This window comes from Carcharodon carcharias, chromosome 13 (genome assembly GCF_017639515.1).
Source record: "Carcharodon carcharias isolate sCarCar2 chromosome 13, sCarCar2.pri, whole genome shotgun sequence".
Taxonomy (NCBI): domain Eukaryota; kingdom Metazoa; phylum Chordata; class Chondrichthyes; order Lamniformes; family Lamnidae; genus Carcharodon; species Carcharodon carcharias.
Genome location: NC_054479.1, coordinates 59383710 through 59399431, shown reverse-complemented (window position 1 = coordinate 59399431; position 15722 = coordinate 59383710). Strand labels below are relative to the sequence as shown.

The window sequence follows — 15722 nt, the reverse complement described above, 5'->3', positions numbered from 1 at the left end:
TTTTATCTGCCGGATTCACATGTGGAACTTTTTTTTAAGAGGCAACTTCAACTGTTGAAGCAAAGACACCGACTTAAAATGGCTGCCAGAGGTCACCTGACATGTCTGCAACTGTAAGTTGGTCAAGTATTTGGAAGTTTCCAATGTGAATTACAAAAAGGGAATGCCCAGACTTCACACCTGCTAATGTCATGGATTTCTTCAAAGATGGACGGAAACTTAAAAATGGCTGCCACCATTTTAATCACTATGATGGGTACATTCTATTTCCATCAGGCTGGAGACAGACAATCTACTGAGATTGTTGGAGGTGTTGATATGTTCTTCCTACCTCATCACAGGGAAGAATGGGCCATTCAGAGTGATGTCTTGGGCATTAAAAATTAATTATCTAGGCCATAACACTATAGCCAAGGTCTGTCCAGACATGAGCTAATTAATAACCTTCTGTGGAAGAGGTCACATGATCAGGATTGCCATTTTAGTATAAAACACTGCCTTCTTTGGAGCAGTCTGAAGAAGTAACATCTAAAGGCAGCAAAAAGGGTGCTTGCCTCTCTCTCAATTTCAACTGAGATGGACCCTGTGTTTCACTTATATCAGACTGGGCAACAGACAAAGAAATCCCAGACAGAACTTTAAATTCCACAGCAGAATTTCCAGGAGGAAAAACAAAGGACTAAATCTCTTAAGAGCAACTTAAGAACTTACTCAGATGGGAACCATAGCCAAGGACTTACAATCTTTGCCTTTGCTTGTGAATCTTAATTTGGAAAAAAGTTAACTTCCTTTATTTACTTTAACTTTGTAATTTTGCATATGTGTGTGTGCGCGCACATCTATGTGTTCCGGCAGCAAGGCATGCGTTTGCCTTTTTAATACTTTAATATCTTAACCTGGGTATGTTTTTAGCACAATATAAGCTAACCCCCTTTACTTGTCTTAAACTCAAGAAAGCCTGTCAGACCAATGTTCTTTGCAATCAGCGCGTAAACAGTTAAGCACATGCACTGAATTGGCACATTCATCCCTGTAAATTTCAAAAAGCCTGTTATTTTCAACCAAGGAGTGGGGATAAAAAGGGGAGTCATTGCACCCTTCCTTACCTGGTCATAACAAAAGGGATTTAGAAAACCCCATTAAATTAGTCTAAAGCCACTGAGAGATCTGAAGGAAAGGCTCCGCTTGGGGAGCAGGCCAAATATATAAGCATACAATGCAGCGAAGAGCAGTGGGAAACCAGGGGATTGAGAAGCCTACAAAGACCAACAGAGGACAACTAAAAAAGAAATAAGGAGGGAGAAGATTAAATATGAGGGTAAACTAGCCAGTAATATAAAAGAAGATTGCAAGAGTTTTTTTAGATATATAAAGGGTAAGAGAGAGGCAAAGGTGGACATTGGGCCACTGGAAAATGACGCTGGAGAAGTAGTAGTGGGGAACAAAGAAATGGCGGAGGAACTGAATAGGTACTTTGTGTCAGTCTTCACAGTGGAAGACACAAGTAACATCCCCAAAGTTCAAGGGGGAGTCAGGGGGCAGAGGTGAGTATGGTGGCCATTACCAAGGAGAAGGTGCTAGGAAAACTGAAAGGTCTGAAGATGGATAAATCACCTGGACCAGATGGATTACACCCCAGAGTTCTGAAGGAGATAGCTGAAGAGATAGTGGAGTCGTTAGTGGTGATCTTTCAGGAATCACTGGAGTCAGGGAGGGTCCCAGAGAACTGGAAAATCGCTAATGTAACCTCCCTGTTTAAGAAGGGAGTGAGTCAAAAGACAGGAAATTACAGGCCGATTAGCCTGACCTCGGTCGTTGGTAAGATTTTAGAGTCCATTATTAAGGATGAGATTTGAGAATACTTGGAAGTGCATGGTAAAATAGGGCAAAGTCAGCATGGTTTCATCAAGGGGCGGTCATGCCTGACAAATCTGTTAGAATTCTTTGAGGATGTAATGAGCAGGTTAGACAAAGGAGAGCCAATGGATGTTATCTACTTGGACTTCCAGTAGGCCTTTGACAAGGTGCCGCACAGGAGGCTGCTCAGTAAGATAAGAGCTCATGGTGTTAGAGGCAAGGTACTAGTATGGATAGAAGATTGGCTGTCTGGCAGGAGGCAGAGAGTGGGGATAAGGTCGTCCTTTTCAGGATGGCAGCCGGTGACTAATGGAGTTCTGCAGGGGTCAGTGTTGGGACCACACTTTTCACTTTATTCACTAATGATCTAGATGAAGGAACTGAGGCTAAGTTTGCAGACGATACAAAGATAGGTGGAAGGACAGGTAGTATTGAGGAGGCGGGGAGGCTGCTGAAGGATTTGGACAGGTTAGGACAATGGGCAAAGAAGTGGCAGATGGAATACAACCTGGAGAAGTGTGCAGTCATGCACTTTGGTAGGAGGAATAGAGGCATAGACTATTTTCTAAATGGGGAGAGAATTCAGAAATCTGGAGTGCAAAGGGACTTGGGAGTCCTAGTCCAGGATTCTCTTAAGGTTAACTTGCAGGTTGAGTCGGTAGTTAGGAAGGCGAATGCAATGTTGGCATTTATTTCGAGAGGACTAGAATATAAAAGCAGGGATGGGCTGCTGAGGCTTTATAAGGCTCTGGTCAGACCACATTTAGGATATTGTGAGCAATTTTGGGCCCCGTATCTCAGGAAGGATGTTCTGGCCCTGGAGAGGGTCCAGAAGAGGTTCACGAGAACGATCCCAGGAATGAAAGGCTTAACATGAGGAACGTTTGAGGACTCAGGGTCTATACTCGTTGGAGTTTAGAAGGATGAGGGAGGATCTGATTGAAACTTATAGAACACTGAAAGGCCTGGATAAAGTGGACGTGGGGAAGATGTTTCCATTAGTAGGAGAGACTAGCCTCAGAGTAAAGGGAAGACCTTTTAGAACAAAGATGAGGAGAAACTTCTTTAGCCAGAGAGTGGTGAATCTATGGAATTCACTGCCACAGAAGGCTGTGGAGGCCAGGTCATTGAGTGTATTTAAGACCGAGATAGATAGGTTCTTGGTTGGTAAGGGGATCAAAGGTTATGGGGAGAAGGCGGGAGAATGGGATTAAGAAACTTATCAGCCATGATTGAATGGCGGAGCAAACTCGATGGGCCAAATGGCCTAATTTCTGCTCCTATGTCTTATGGTCTTATATGCTGAGGCGATGAGTGATGCAAGCATTCAAAGGCTCTGACATTCAAACTCTGATTCAAAAGATCACCCTTAAGTAGATGGTCAGTGTCCTCCTTGTTCTGGACAATCTTGCTCCTAACTCACCCATTTGCTGAGATATGGGTGTGTGATGTAGGCCTCCATGCCAGCAAATTGGGGTGATTGAATTTCACACCCTTGATCATTTTTGCAGTGGTATTAATGGAAGCAAGTGAATTAACAGGGACGGTGACAAACGACTGCAGACTAACAGGTCAATTCTCGCTAGTTTTAACTGAGGGAGGGAGTCAGGTTCTCTAATAAGTTTGAAGATCCCAGTTCTCATTAATCCACAGGCTTCACGGTGTGGATAGTAGACAGCATCTGCTAGTGTCATGGGCCTTCAAGGATTTAGGGAACCATCTTGTTAGAATCCATAGTATAGGCTTTATTCTTTACTGGGGCTGTACTAAAGTATCGTCGAATAAGCCATCAACAGCATTTGTCTGAAAGAGGTTATGACCTCTTCCGGTTGGTAGACCCCAGAGGAGGACATCTTATAATTCGAATCCATTGGTTCCTTCCTAGGAAAGGTCAAGTGTGGCTTGCTCTCGCATTCCTGGTGAATCATTAGTGAAACTCAGCTAAGACCAGGCAGATACATTCAGATCAGAGACCTTCAATCAGGAGTGGCCCTCCTTTGTTTGTCCCTTTTCGCTCAATGTTGATCTGAATAACTTGGGGCACGCAGCCCAATTGCACTCACTGAATGTGGGCTCTGTAAAGATTGAAAGCAGAGGTACAATCATCAGCGCTATTATAAAATATTTTGACAGTGGCACATTCTCAATGCCTTTGAAGATACTTATTCCCAGCTCTTACATGCATGTGGGTATTTCTAATACAACCATGATGATAGAACAGGACTACTAAGCAAGCAACAGCTTAGCAGGGCAAAAAGTCCTTGGGCTGAGTATTTAGAGAGAAATTCCTACTGGAAGGGTGCCTCTTGTTCAATAGAAATGGAATTGTTTCTGACCTCTTTTTCCTGCCAATTGCCAAGTTGATGAGTGTCACTGCAACCCTGCATTATGATCTCCTATCCTTCTGAAGCTCTCTGAGTGCCAGAGTTGCTCAACAGTAAACAGCAGGGTGCACAATTCCAAAGTATCCTAGAGCAGGATCCCAGGGCTTCCAAAGCAGCTTTCTGATCTGTTGAGCATTGAGAGTTGCACCTCAGTCCAGGCTTTGATGGCTGGGAGTTGTTGAACAGGGAGTAGTAACTGGAAAGGGTGGTGGTGAAGTCTGAGGCTGCCTGCACCCGCTCCCTGCATCCACCCCCACCACCCCCGCCCCACCAGAATCCTCCCCAACCTTTACAGTTAGAGTCCAATAGGCAGGGCCAAGGAAAAAGCAATTTTTTAAAAAGTGAAGAAATCAAAGCCTCTTCCTTACCCCTGGTGCTTGTGTACCCCAGAGAGCTGCTAACTTCGTACTGGTGAAGATGAGGCCGTGGGATCAGAAGAATATTTGAAATCTTTCCAAGAGAGCTGTCGTCAGAGGCCTGGCTCCTGACTTCCTCCAGGGGCAGCGTTCCTCTGTGGTGGGGTGGACTGTTTGAAACGTCATAGGAGCTGGAACTTTTCCTGGTGTGGCTTTCTCGAACAGGTCTGAAATCAGAGACACATAAATGGAGGTCACTGTACAGTATTGCTCAGATAGTGCATAACATTATCTGTAACAGAACTGATCCAAGCAATGAAAGAGCTCAAGGAATAGTAATTTTATAACCTCCGAATAGACAAAATACAAAGAAACGTAACAGCATAGTGATGGGCCATAGTTTTGAACATGCAGTTCTAACCTCATCACTCATAATCTGCACACAACTCAGTTCCTGTCCTCAGTCGGTCACTGTGGGGAATGTCCAAGTCAAGATTGTTACAAAGGAAGTAACAGCTGTGGAAGATGGGTACTCATACTCTACTTCCCTTTCATTTTACTGCATTAAAGTTGCTATATAAATGCAAGTTGTTGTTTCAGTTCAATACTGGCAAAAGGCTGGAAGCAGCAAGTAGCTGCTCACCACCCTATGACACAGGAACTGGGAGACTCAAGAAAGAAATCTTGGACTCCAAAAACCAGAAGCAACAATTACAAAACTCACCTGAAGGAGGTGGGCCGCTGGACTCTAGACGGTCCAGGCAACCGGAATACCTGAGCATCGTATGCATCGTAATCCACCTGGATTGGAAGGCTGTTCTCGGATTCCTTTGGGCTGCTGGCCCCAATTGCTAAAGATGAAGAAATGCACAAGTAAATAAATGACAAATATTCAGTGTTCCTTTGGAGTTGTGGGAGCTCTGAATAGAACCTAACAATATCATCGTCAGCTTCACAAGTAAATCCTTAAGAGACCTACAGAATGCCCTGCGGTACCAAGTCACAGAGCTAGCTGGAAGTTTTTAAACATTTTGGTCCGACCATCAAGACAAAAATGGAATTCTGTAACAATGAGTTCAGGTGTGAATGTTATTAGAGTTCCGTATTACTGTCTCAACTGGATACGATTCAAAGAAACCTGAAACAAACAGTACCAAATCTAACTACTTCCATTTTGATGAAAAAGGATGAGAGATTAACCCGATTTCTCTGCTGGGACTTCCAAGATGGCAGCCGCTGAGCGAGAAAGCGAGAGCAAGAGTGAGGTAAGCGAGAATGAGAGTGAGAGCAGGCCAGTGAGAGCAAGAGTTAGAGAATGAGAATGAGAGAAATGCCATTTGAGAGCAAGAGTAAGAGAGAGTGAGAGCAAGGCCAAGTGAGAACAAGAGTAAGAGTAAACGAGAGTGAGAGCAAGAGCAAGCAAGAGCACGAACAAGAGCAAGAGCAAGCAAAAGCAGGAGAAAGTGAGATCAAGAGGGTGTGAGAGAAAGCGAGTCCGCGAGAGAGAGCGCAAGGGTGCAAGACTAAGGGTTTCAGTAGCACACCCTGAAGCTATATTTATGCCACATGAGGCATGTGCTAGAGGTATCAGCTTCTCATATCTTGGTCTCATGCAGTCATCTGCAGCACATGTATGTAATGTTTGAATAAAAACAGCGAAAACTGGAAACACTCAGTCAGGCAGCACTTGTGAAGAAGGAATGGTGGGGTGAACATTTCAGGTTGATAACCTTGTGTCAGAACCAATCTGAAAGCTTAATCCCACCTTTGTTGCTCCACAGGCACTGCCTGACCTGCAGAATATTTCCAACATTTTGGGTTATTTATTTCAGATTTCCAGTGTTTGCACTTTTGCAAAATCTGTGGTTAGAAAGACTCTGGACTAAAGTTGATCCCAGCAAGATTACAATTGGGTTGCTATGTGACACTGATGTGCACAGTCCTGCTGCCACTAACATGGCTACTGGACAATATAAACATAAAGCACAGCCTCTAATCTGAGAGACTAACTATATTCAAAGTCATATTATACATTCTTACAGTAATCATCATAGTGATCTCAAATTCACAGTGTCAGTCGAGGTCACAAACTACCAATATCTTCTGGTGTTTACCATATATTAATGACATGAAGTATACTTACTGCAACCAGAAAAAAAAACTACAAACAATAAATACCTCTCCCCGACATACAAATTTTACAGCACATGCTGGAAAATACAATGGAGTGAGTTCCAGGTTTTATCATAATCTTACTGTTAAACTAAATTTTTAAACAGTGTGAGTTTTCTGCTCATGACCAAGAACCCTGAAGCAATTGGACCTTTGTAACTCACTCACAAGTTAATTCAGACACATCACGAAATGGGTGATGATTATATTAGAACACACGTCTATAATTGGGCACTGGATGGCGTTGTTGGTTAGCACACTGCACTCTCACTGTCTCTTCATTTCGCTGGCTGTAAGCGTTGTCAGTGAAATGAGTCTGGACAGGCTCAAATGCAATTCCCATAGGGTACAAACTCACAGCACAAAATGGCACTAACATGTCAACCTCACTCAAGAGGCCACAAGGATGGCAGAGTGGGAAATAGAGACATAGAGGCGGCAGAAAGAATGTTCTGCGGGGATTGAGGAAAAGCAGCAAGTGTTATTACGTCCAACCTGAGGGCACATAATCTTGAACAGGGTGACAATTTAAAAGATGACAACCAAATGTTCCTATCTTTAGCAATAAATTATTTCAAAGATTCCTTTACTTTTCACTTCTTCTCTGCTGAGTGTGTGGACTCTTGGGAGCTATCAATCTATAGACACTGGTAGCCTTCTTGTAGATCACCCAAATAGCTAGAACTCATTGTGATAATCAATGTTAGCATGCTATCTGCCAACAGGGTGGCACCACAACCAAATCCCATTCAGTCCTCACTCGACACCTACGTGCATACCTTGCCAACAGGGGCGACACCTCAGACGCAGAAAACAGTTCTTCCCCCAACTCTCACACAGCTAACTGTAGTCCTCTCATCACCATCTCGGCTAAGTGGGTACAGAGCGGGGATCTAATCTGATCTGTACAGTTCAGTGCCAGGCCAGAGAAAGCATTAACCAAGGGGCCATCACTTGTTCAGAGTAGGACAAGCCTCAGTTAGGGTTGCCAACACGCAAAGATTGGCCTGGAGTCTCCAAGAATTGAAGATCAAACACCAGGGTATTGCTGGAAGCAGCCCTGGAGAAAAACATTTTCTGCAATTCCCACATGATTTATGTTCATTTATTAGGGATGGAGGCGGGGATTAAATCAAGGTTAATTCAGTTTCCTCTCCACTCGGTGTGGGAAGGTACTGCATCTGGAGGATGGGTCAATGGTGAAAGTGTGTGGAGGTAGAGAGGTGGGGAAGGGGGGCAGTGTCAGTGGTGCTTCAAGCCAGGAGGTCAGGTCATGAAAACTCCAGGCGTCCACCCAAGCAGAGTTGGCAACTCTAGCCTCAATATGTGATCCTGCGAAGCTGAATTTTCCTGCTGTTACTGAATCTCTGCAGCTTCACTTGATCCCCTTTTTGACTTGAAAGGCACCAGGTTATTGAGTGGTAGAAACCAGAAAGATTCGAAACAGCAAGCCCTCCTACGAGGAGCCAATGAATCTCCAACATAACAACATCTACAACTTAGACTGATATGTCACTGGCGGGGACTAATATTCAACTTCAACAAAAGGCTTGCTGTCTCCATGACAACAGAAGAGTATGAGACGATGCAAACACTTACTGTTATCTTTATTATTTTTGCCTTTCTCTGCTGGTGCCTAGAAAAACAGAACAGATGTAAAACAGTCTGTGGATTTTAGTGGTGACCTCAATACAAGAAATCAAAATCCAAAATCTGTGTAAAATACCGGAAATTGAATTTCACATTTAGCAAATGCACTCTTCAAAATAAAACACAGATCAAAAGATAAACTGTCTTCTTTGAAATGAAAAAAAAGTTGGGTAGGACAAGTTCCTTTTATAGGGTGACCAGGACAAAGGCTTAGGCTGAACAGTTAGACTGGGGGAATCAAATAATTATACCAACTGCAAACAGGAGGCTAATGGACGCAATTGCACTAAATAGATTTTCTAAGGACTAGTGAACGTAAAATGAGATTAATCCTTTTTCAAATGCTAGACTAGAATAAACCAAAGCCAAGTCTACAATGAACCTTTTCTACTAATGGCCCATCTACAGCCACCACTATGATTAAAACGCAATCAGAAATGGTGAACCCACGCGTATACTTTCCATAAGGATGTGCTTAATAGCAGTCAGGAAACCTAGCTGAATTTTCTCTCTCTTTTGCAATGGAGTAAAAGCCATCACCTGCTGCCCAGCTCAGATCAGCTAACTCGGCTTAGAGCCAGAAGCAAACCTGAAATCTTCCAGTCTGTAAGGTATTAGGTTATATTAAATGTTTGTTCTACCTGATGGCCTTCTGAGCAGCTTTTTAATGTCATTAAATTAGAAATAATTGCAGGAAAAAAAAGCTTTGCATCATATATACAAGCAGCTAATACAACGCAGCCACATATTACTTTGGATGAATAATAGTAGGCTTTAATAGGAGCCAGAAGCTAAATAACTATCATTTTTCAAATGCTACCACAGCACAGCTTCAACCAGACCTCAACTCACCTTTCTTGCCGCAAGTTTAATGCGAGGAGTGAAACTATTGTAATATAACTGACTCTTGGAGGTGTAGAAACTGCAGATAAAACAAAGAGACCAAGTCAATCCAACAGGAACTTGCCAACAATGTGGACATTGATTCAAGAACATCAAATAAAACAGTTTTTTTTTAATGTTACAAATGGCTAACAGGATTGAGTTCTTCATTGCATATTCTGATTGGGTTTATCAGCTCTGGGCTGATCTCATCCCTCTTTCCACTCTCTCTACCTCTGATCTTGTGGTGCGTTCCAGCAATCCATGGAAATGGGAGGATGGAAAGATTGTAATGGTTATCAATTTTGGTGAGACAGAGAGTAGAAAGAATGCAGCAAAAGATTTGAAGAAGGATTTAGTATGGGTGTGTCCATGTGTCTGAGTTGATTTCCTCCTGGAGTAGTCCACAGACAAAAATAAAAATCAGGTCTCCATTTCTGTACTACTCCATTTCTTTTTCTACTCCACTCTCTAATTCCTACATTACGACAGTAACAACACTTTAAAAAGGGGGATTTCATTTGATGTAATGTACTTTGAGATGTCCGGTGGTTGCAAAAAGCACAATATAAATGCAAGTCTTTCTTTCTGGTTCCACATCTATTTTGCTGATTTTCTCCCATTCTTCCCCCTGTGTAAATCAGATACGTTTCCCGCTCTGGGCAGTTCTGATACATGTGCCCCCATCCTGGCTGGTTTTATACTTGGCTATGTTTTAATTCAGAGACAGAGACCAGAGCCTGTGAAACAGCTCCCAGCATTTATACTTTCTAAATGTAGTGCAGCTCTGCTGGTGACCAATACTGAGCAGTGTAAACAGGTGGAAATGATTTAGATTCTGCACTCAGTAAAGTCAAATTAAGACAAGGCTAATGTAAATGCTGAGTCTCAGAAACTCTCTGCACTACACTTTTAAAGTCTGTTCTCCCTTGTCACCACTCTTCTTCTTGCCCCTCTCTGTCTGCCTCTCAGTTATTTTACTGAATGTATCTCCTTCAAGCTTCCCTCCTCCACCCCCTCAAACATAAAAAGGTTAACACAGAAATAAGGGGATCAAGATGCACCACCAACCCCCACCACCCCCCAGCTTAGGGGAAAGAGGTAAGGATGGGGATTACTGGAACCAAATAGGTACAATAGGAATCGGGGCTGAAGCCTCAGCTGTAATGAAGCAGGGATCTGATCCAGGAGGGAGTGGGACCGCTGGGTAGTGGTCCAGTCTGGGACAGAGTCATGGATCTGGAGCCTTGCGACACAGTTGGCTGGACTCCCTATTGGTGTTTATGGAGCTACAGCACAGCTCTCCCAATACGAGTTCTAACAATTCCATTCCATCTTCATGACAGGAGGATTTGTGAAGTGGAGAGAACAGTCAGACTGGGGATAGTTGAGAACACTGAAGGAAACCTTGCAGCTGGCTCGAGACTATTTGATGTTGATGTTGGATATATCAAGTGTACATAAAATGTAATTTTTTGGGTACAAGGTGTGTGTGTGCTTGCATGCATGAAAGAGAAATGAGAAAATGAGAAGGAGAAAAGAGAGAAAAAAGAGAAAAGGTGTACAAGATTATGACAGGTTTGGATAAGGCAGGCAAGGAAAATTTGTTCCCATTAGCTGATGGTACTGATGACACAGATTTAAAACTTTGGGCAAGAGATGCAGGGGAATGTGAAGAAGAACATTTTTTAGACAGCGCATAGTAATGACTTGGAACTCGTTGACTACCATACAGGGTGATGGAAGCAGAGGTAATCAATGATTTCAAAAGGAAATTGGTTGGGCACTTGAAGGAAATAAACATTTTCTCAGTGATTGTACTTGGATAGATCTTTAGTATTGGCAACGTGTATAACCTTTTATTTGATTAACTGGTTTCCATTCGGTTCATGTACAACTGATTGACCCAAGTGGTTATGGTACTGGGCTTGTAACCCCAAGATCAAGAGTTCAACTCTCACAATGGCAAACTGTGAAACAATGTAACTTCATCTAAAAACAGATGGAAACGGGTTTGTACTCGAAAGAGTTACAACTGATTGACTTCAAATAATGTGGTGCTGTTGTCATTAAAAATGCATAAATCAAACTTGCATTGACATAGCACCTTTCATAATCTCAAGGTATCACAAAATATTTTATAGCTAATGCATCTTTGAATTTCAGTCACTGTCGCAATGTAGGAAATGCAGCAGCCAATTTATGCACAGCAAGATCCCACAAAGAGCAATGTGATAATGCCATATTATCTGTTTTAATGATGTTGGTAGAGGGATAAAGGTAGGCCAAGACACCAGAAGAACTCCATGCTTTCATCTGAATAGTATGAGATCTTTTATGTCTATCCAAGAGTGCAGACAGGCCCGTTGTTAAACCTCTGTTTTGAAAGACATAACCTTCAACAGTACAGCACTCCCTCAATATGACAGTGAGGTGTCAGCCTGGATTACATGCTCAAGTCCCTGGAGTGAAATTTGAACCCAAGACCTCCTGACACAGAGCTGCCACTAAGCCACGGCACTAATAGTGTTGGTCTTTGTAACAAACAACTAGTAAAACTACTTCAGTCATAGCTCATACCTACCCACATGCATCACTAATGGAGGAAACTGTATGTAAACCACCACCAACCTGTGGTTTATCCAGTGGGGAATATTGTAATCGTCACCTAGACGAGAATCTCCAGGGATACTTCGATTGTGCAGCTGTTAGAAAATGAGAAAAAATTGAAATATTTCACATTGATGAAACACCATGATATTTCTAGAGAATATGACAAGGATTTTTAAAATACTGAACGATAATTTTAACCTAACTCTGCAGGCAGGAAATCCATAGGATTGGGTGGGGCACTCGTTTTGCACACTGGCCAATATTACTGCCCAGTCATCTCAGTGGACGGTGAAATCAGGGAGGGTGTAAAACCAGCAATGCAACCAATCTCAGCAGTTTCCCAATGGGCAGGTTGGTTTAAAATTGCCCCCACCTATTCAAACACACTTCTGATGCTTGTTGTTGGGTGCTTACCAAAACAATGAAACTAGGCATTTCAGGAACAAGCAAAAAAGGGTTTTCACGATGGGTCAAATTGTCTTCCAAAGCACCAGAGCACCAGCATTCATTTACCAATGTATTAAAATTGAAAGATGATTGTGCAGAGCCTACATCCATTATACATAGCAGGGTTGGACATCTGAGGCTAAGATCCAGCGTGCCTCTGCGACACTTTACATTCACCTGGCCCAGTCTGTCTGGCTCCTTTCTCATGAGGGCCTCACCATGGCTTCAGAGACCTAATTCTTTGTTAATTATCAAGCATGCTATAAACATACTATTAAAGTCACCAACATTTGGACTGGTTGATATTGGTTTTCAAGATTAAGTGAATAGGCATAAAGAAATTAATAATAACCTGGTCCAAACTACTTAAAAGTGATCAGATTCTCAGCAGGCAGGCACATGTTCAGCATGAAAAAAAAGTTCCATGAAATTTGCACAATATAAATATTGTCCTATTTTCCACCTATACCAACTCACAAAACTGAAACATTGATGAACAAATTCAAAATACTAACAACCTTCAAAACAAGAAAACCATAACTGAAAAACAGTTATGAAAAAGGCTCATGATTAAGGCCATTTGTTTTGTGGTAACCAAATCAAATTTATTTTTGTTGCACTGGATTTCAGGAGTGTTTGCAATTACATTTGGTATTTCTGTTTGTTTGAAAGCTGCAATGTCGTGATCCAACATATGATGTATAGAAAGTAACAGTGACAATGAGAATGTAATAGGAACGGACTTGTCGTGACTTTTGTTGCAGCCATACCCACTATTCTATCAGATATATAACAGGGAAAAAAATTAAACAGCACAGAAGTATAAGCTTTGTGGTGGTGAATTTAGAGTTTTTTGGAAGGAAAGAATTGAACTTCGCACCAATTTTATTTTTTGAGGTTGGGCCATCAATGGGCATTTCCCAAAGGAAATTTTTATTTTTCCAACTTTGAAATATCCTGTGATTTGGCATTGGAAACTTATGAAAATGAATGCTGCTGTTATGAGTCACTGTTGACTCTTGGGCATCAGGAGGTACAGAGAGTCTGCAAAGGGTATCAATGGGTTAAGTTTGGCAGATGGGCCTGAATTTTGCATTCTGAGGTCGGGCATGCGTCCAATCCATCCAAACACATGTAAAATTGTGCGAAATGACGCCGGGCGTGCGTCCCGATGTCATCGATCACACAGGCAATTTTAAGGTCAGCAGATGCGCATGATTCAGAGCTGCACCTGCCAACAATTAAAGAGCCAATTAAGGTCATTAAAAAGCCTACTGACTGCAATTTTATGTCACCCGTCCACTTTTACGGTTCGCCTGGTGCGCTTCAAGTTTTTGCTACAACCTCGATCCAGGGCAGGATGAAATGTCCGAGGTGAAATATAATATAAAAAACGTCTGGTGACAGTTTTTTTGAGTTCCGCTGTCAGGTGCAGTTTGCTGCATTTAATTCTTCTCATTTACTCTGTCCATGTCTGCAGCTCCCTGGGGCAGCTCCACAAGCAGCTGTCTGCCTTCAGGAAACTCATTAGAAGCGTCCAACCGCACCCTCATGTTTCTTGGCATCTGCTCTCTTCCCACTTCTCCCCCCACCCCACCCCACCCCCACCCCCCCGCAACCAGCAGTGCCAAGCGTTTCTCAGTGCATGTTTTACGCTGGCTGTTAATTGGCCAGCCAGCATAAAATTGCGTTTGGGGGCGGATCACTGCCGGAAGCGCATTTTCATCTGCATCGCGGCCCACCGATCGCGTGTGCCCAACAAGCGCAAGATTCAGGCCATGGAGTGTAATGTGGGAAAAGATGAACTTGTCCACTTTGGCAGGAAGAATAAAAAAGCAGCACATTATTTAAACAGAGAAAGACTGCAGAACTTGGTGGTATAGAGGGACCTTGGTGACGTGGTACATGAATCACAAAAAATTAATATGCAGTACAGCATGTGATTAGGAAGACAAATGGAATGTTAGCATTTATTGCAAGGGGAATGGAATATAAAAGTCGGGAAGTCTTACTGCAGTTGTACAGGGCCTTTGTGAGACCGCATCTAGAGTATTGTGTACAGTTTTGGTCTCCTTATTTTAAAAAGGATATAATTGTGTTAGAAGCAATTTGGAGAAAGTTCACTCAACTCATTCCTGGGATGAGGGGCTTATCTTATGAAGAAAGATTAGACAGGTTGGGCCTATACCTATTTGAGTTCAGAAGATTGAGAAGTGATCTTACTGAAATATCTAAGATCCTGACGGGATCTGATAGGATGGATACCAGGAGGGTGTTTCCACTTGTGGGAGTGACTAGAACCAGGGGACAAAGTTTAAGAAAAAGAGGTCTACCATTTAAGACAGAGATGAGGAGAATTTTTTTCTCTCAAAGGGCTGTTAGTATTAGTATTAGGAAGTATTAAGTATTAGGGGGATTAGCATCCTTGAAAGTGGATAAATCATGAGACCCAGATGAAATGTACCCCAAGTTGTTAAAAGAAGCCAGGAAGGAAATTGCAGAGGGTCTGACCATCATTTTGCAATCCTCACTTGATACTGGAGGATTGGAGGTCTGCTAACGTTGTACTTTTGTTTAAAATGGGAGCAAGGGACAGACCGAATAATTACAGGCCAGTCAGTCTGACCTTGGTAGTGGGCAAATTATTGAAATCAATTTTGAAGGACAGCATAAGATGTCACTTAGAAAGGCATGGATTAATCTAGGGCAATCAGCATAGATTAGTTAAGAGAAGGTTGTGTCTGACTCATTTGTCAGGTTAAATTTTTTGAGGAAGTAACAAGGAGGATTGTTGAGGGTACTGCAGTTGATTCGGTCTACATGGATTTTAGCATGGCTTTTGACGTGGTCTCACATGGCAGACTGGTTAAAAGAATAAAAGCCTATGGGATTCAGGGGAATGTAGCAAGCTGGCAAATTTGGCTCAGGAAATAAAGGGTTATTGTTGATTGGTGTTTTTGAGACTGGAAGGCTGTTTTCAGTGGGGTTCTGCAGGGCTCAGTACTAGTTCTCCTGCTTTTTGTGGTATATATTAATGATTTGGACATAAATGTAGGGGGAAGGATCAAGCAGTTTGCAGATGACACAGAAATTGGCCACACAGTCGATAGCGGCGAGGATTGCTGCAGGCTGCAGCAGATTTTAATGGACTGGTCAGGTGGGCAGTAAAGTGGCAAACAGAATTCAACCCAGAGAAGTGGGAGCTGATGCATCTGGGAAGGTCAAACAAGACAAAGTAATACACAATAAATGGGAGGATACTGAGAGGTGTAGAGGAAATGAGGGACCTTGGGAGCGAATGTCCACCGAAGGTAGCAGGACAGGTTGATAGGTGGTTAAGAAGGCATATGGAATTATTTCA

At 42.6% G+C, this 15722-nt stretch overlaps 1 protein-coding gene across 5 annotated transcripts in view; it reads right to left on the bottom strand.

The window, feature by feature from the left end:
• Positions 1-15722, bottom strand: part of depdc5 (DEP domain containing 5, GATOR1 subcomplex subunit) — a 197980-nt gene that overhangs the window by 107659 nt on the left and 74599 nt on the right. For all 5 annotated transcript variants that reach the window (XM_041202862.1, XM_041202864.1, XM_041202860.1 and 2 more), the window contains exons 16-20: positions 11933-12006; positions 9272-9341; positions 8369-8405; positions 5322-5448; positions 4610-4824 (exon numbers count right to left, since the gene is read on the bottom strand). In XM_041202862.1, the coding sequence (XP_041058796.1) occupies positions 4610-4824; positions 5322-5448; positions 8369-8405; positions 9272-9341; positions 11933-12006 (523 nt within the window). The remainder of the gene's footprint in view (positions 1-4609; positions 4825-5321; positions 5449-8368; positions 8406-9271; positions 9342-11932; positions 12007-15722) is intronic.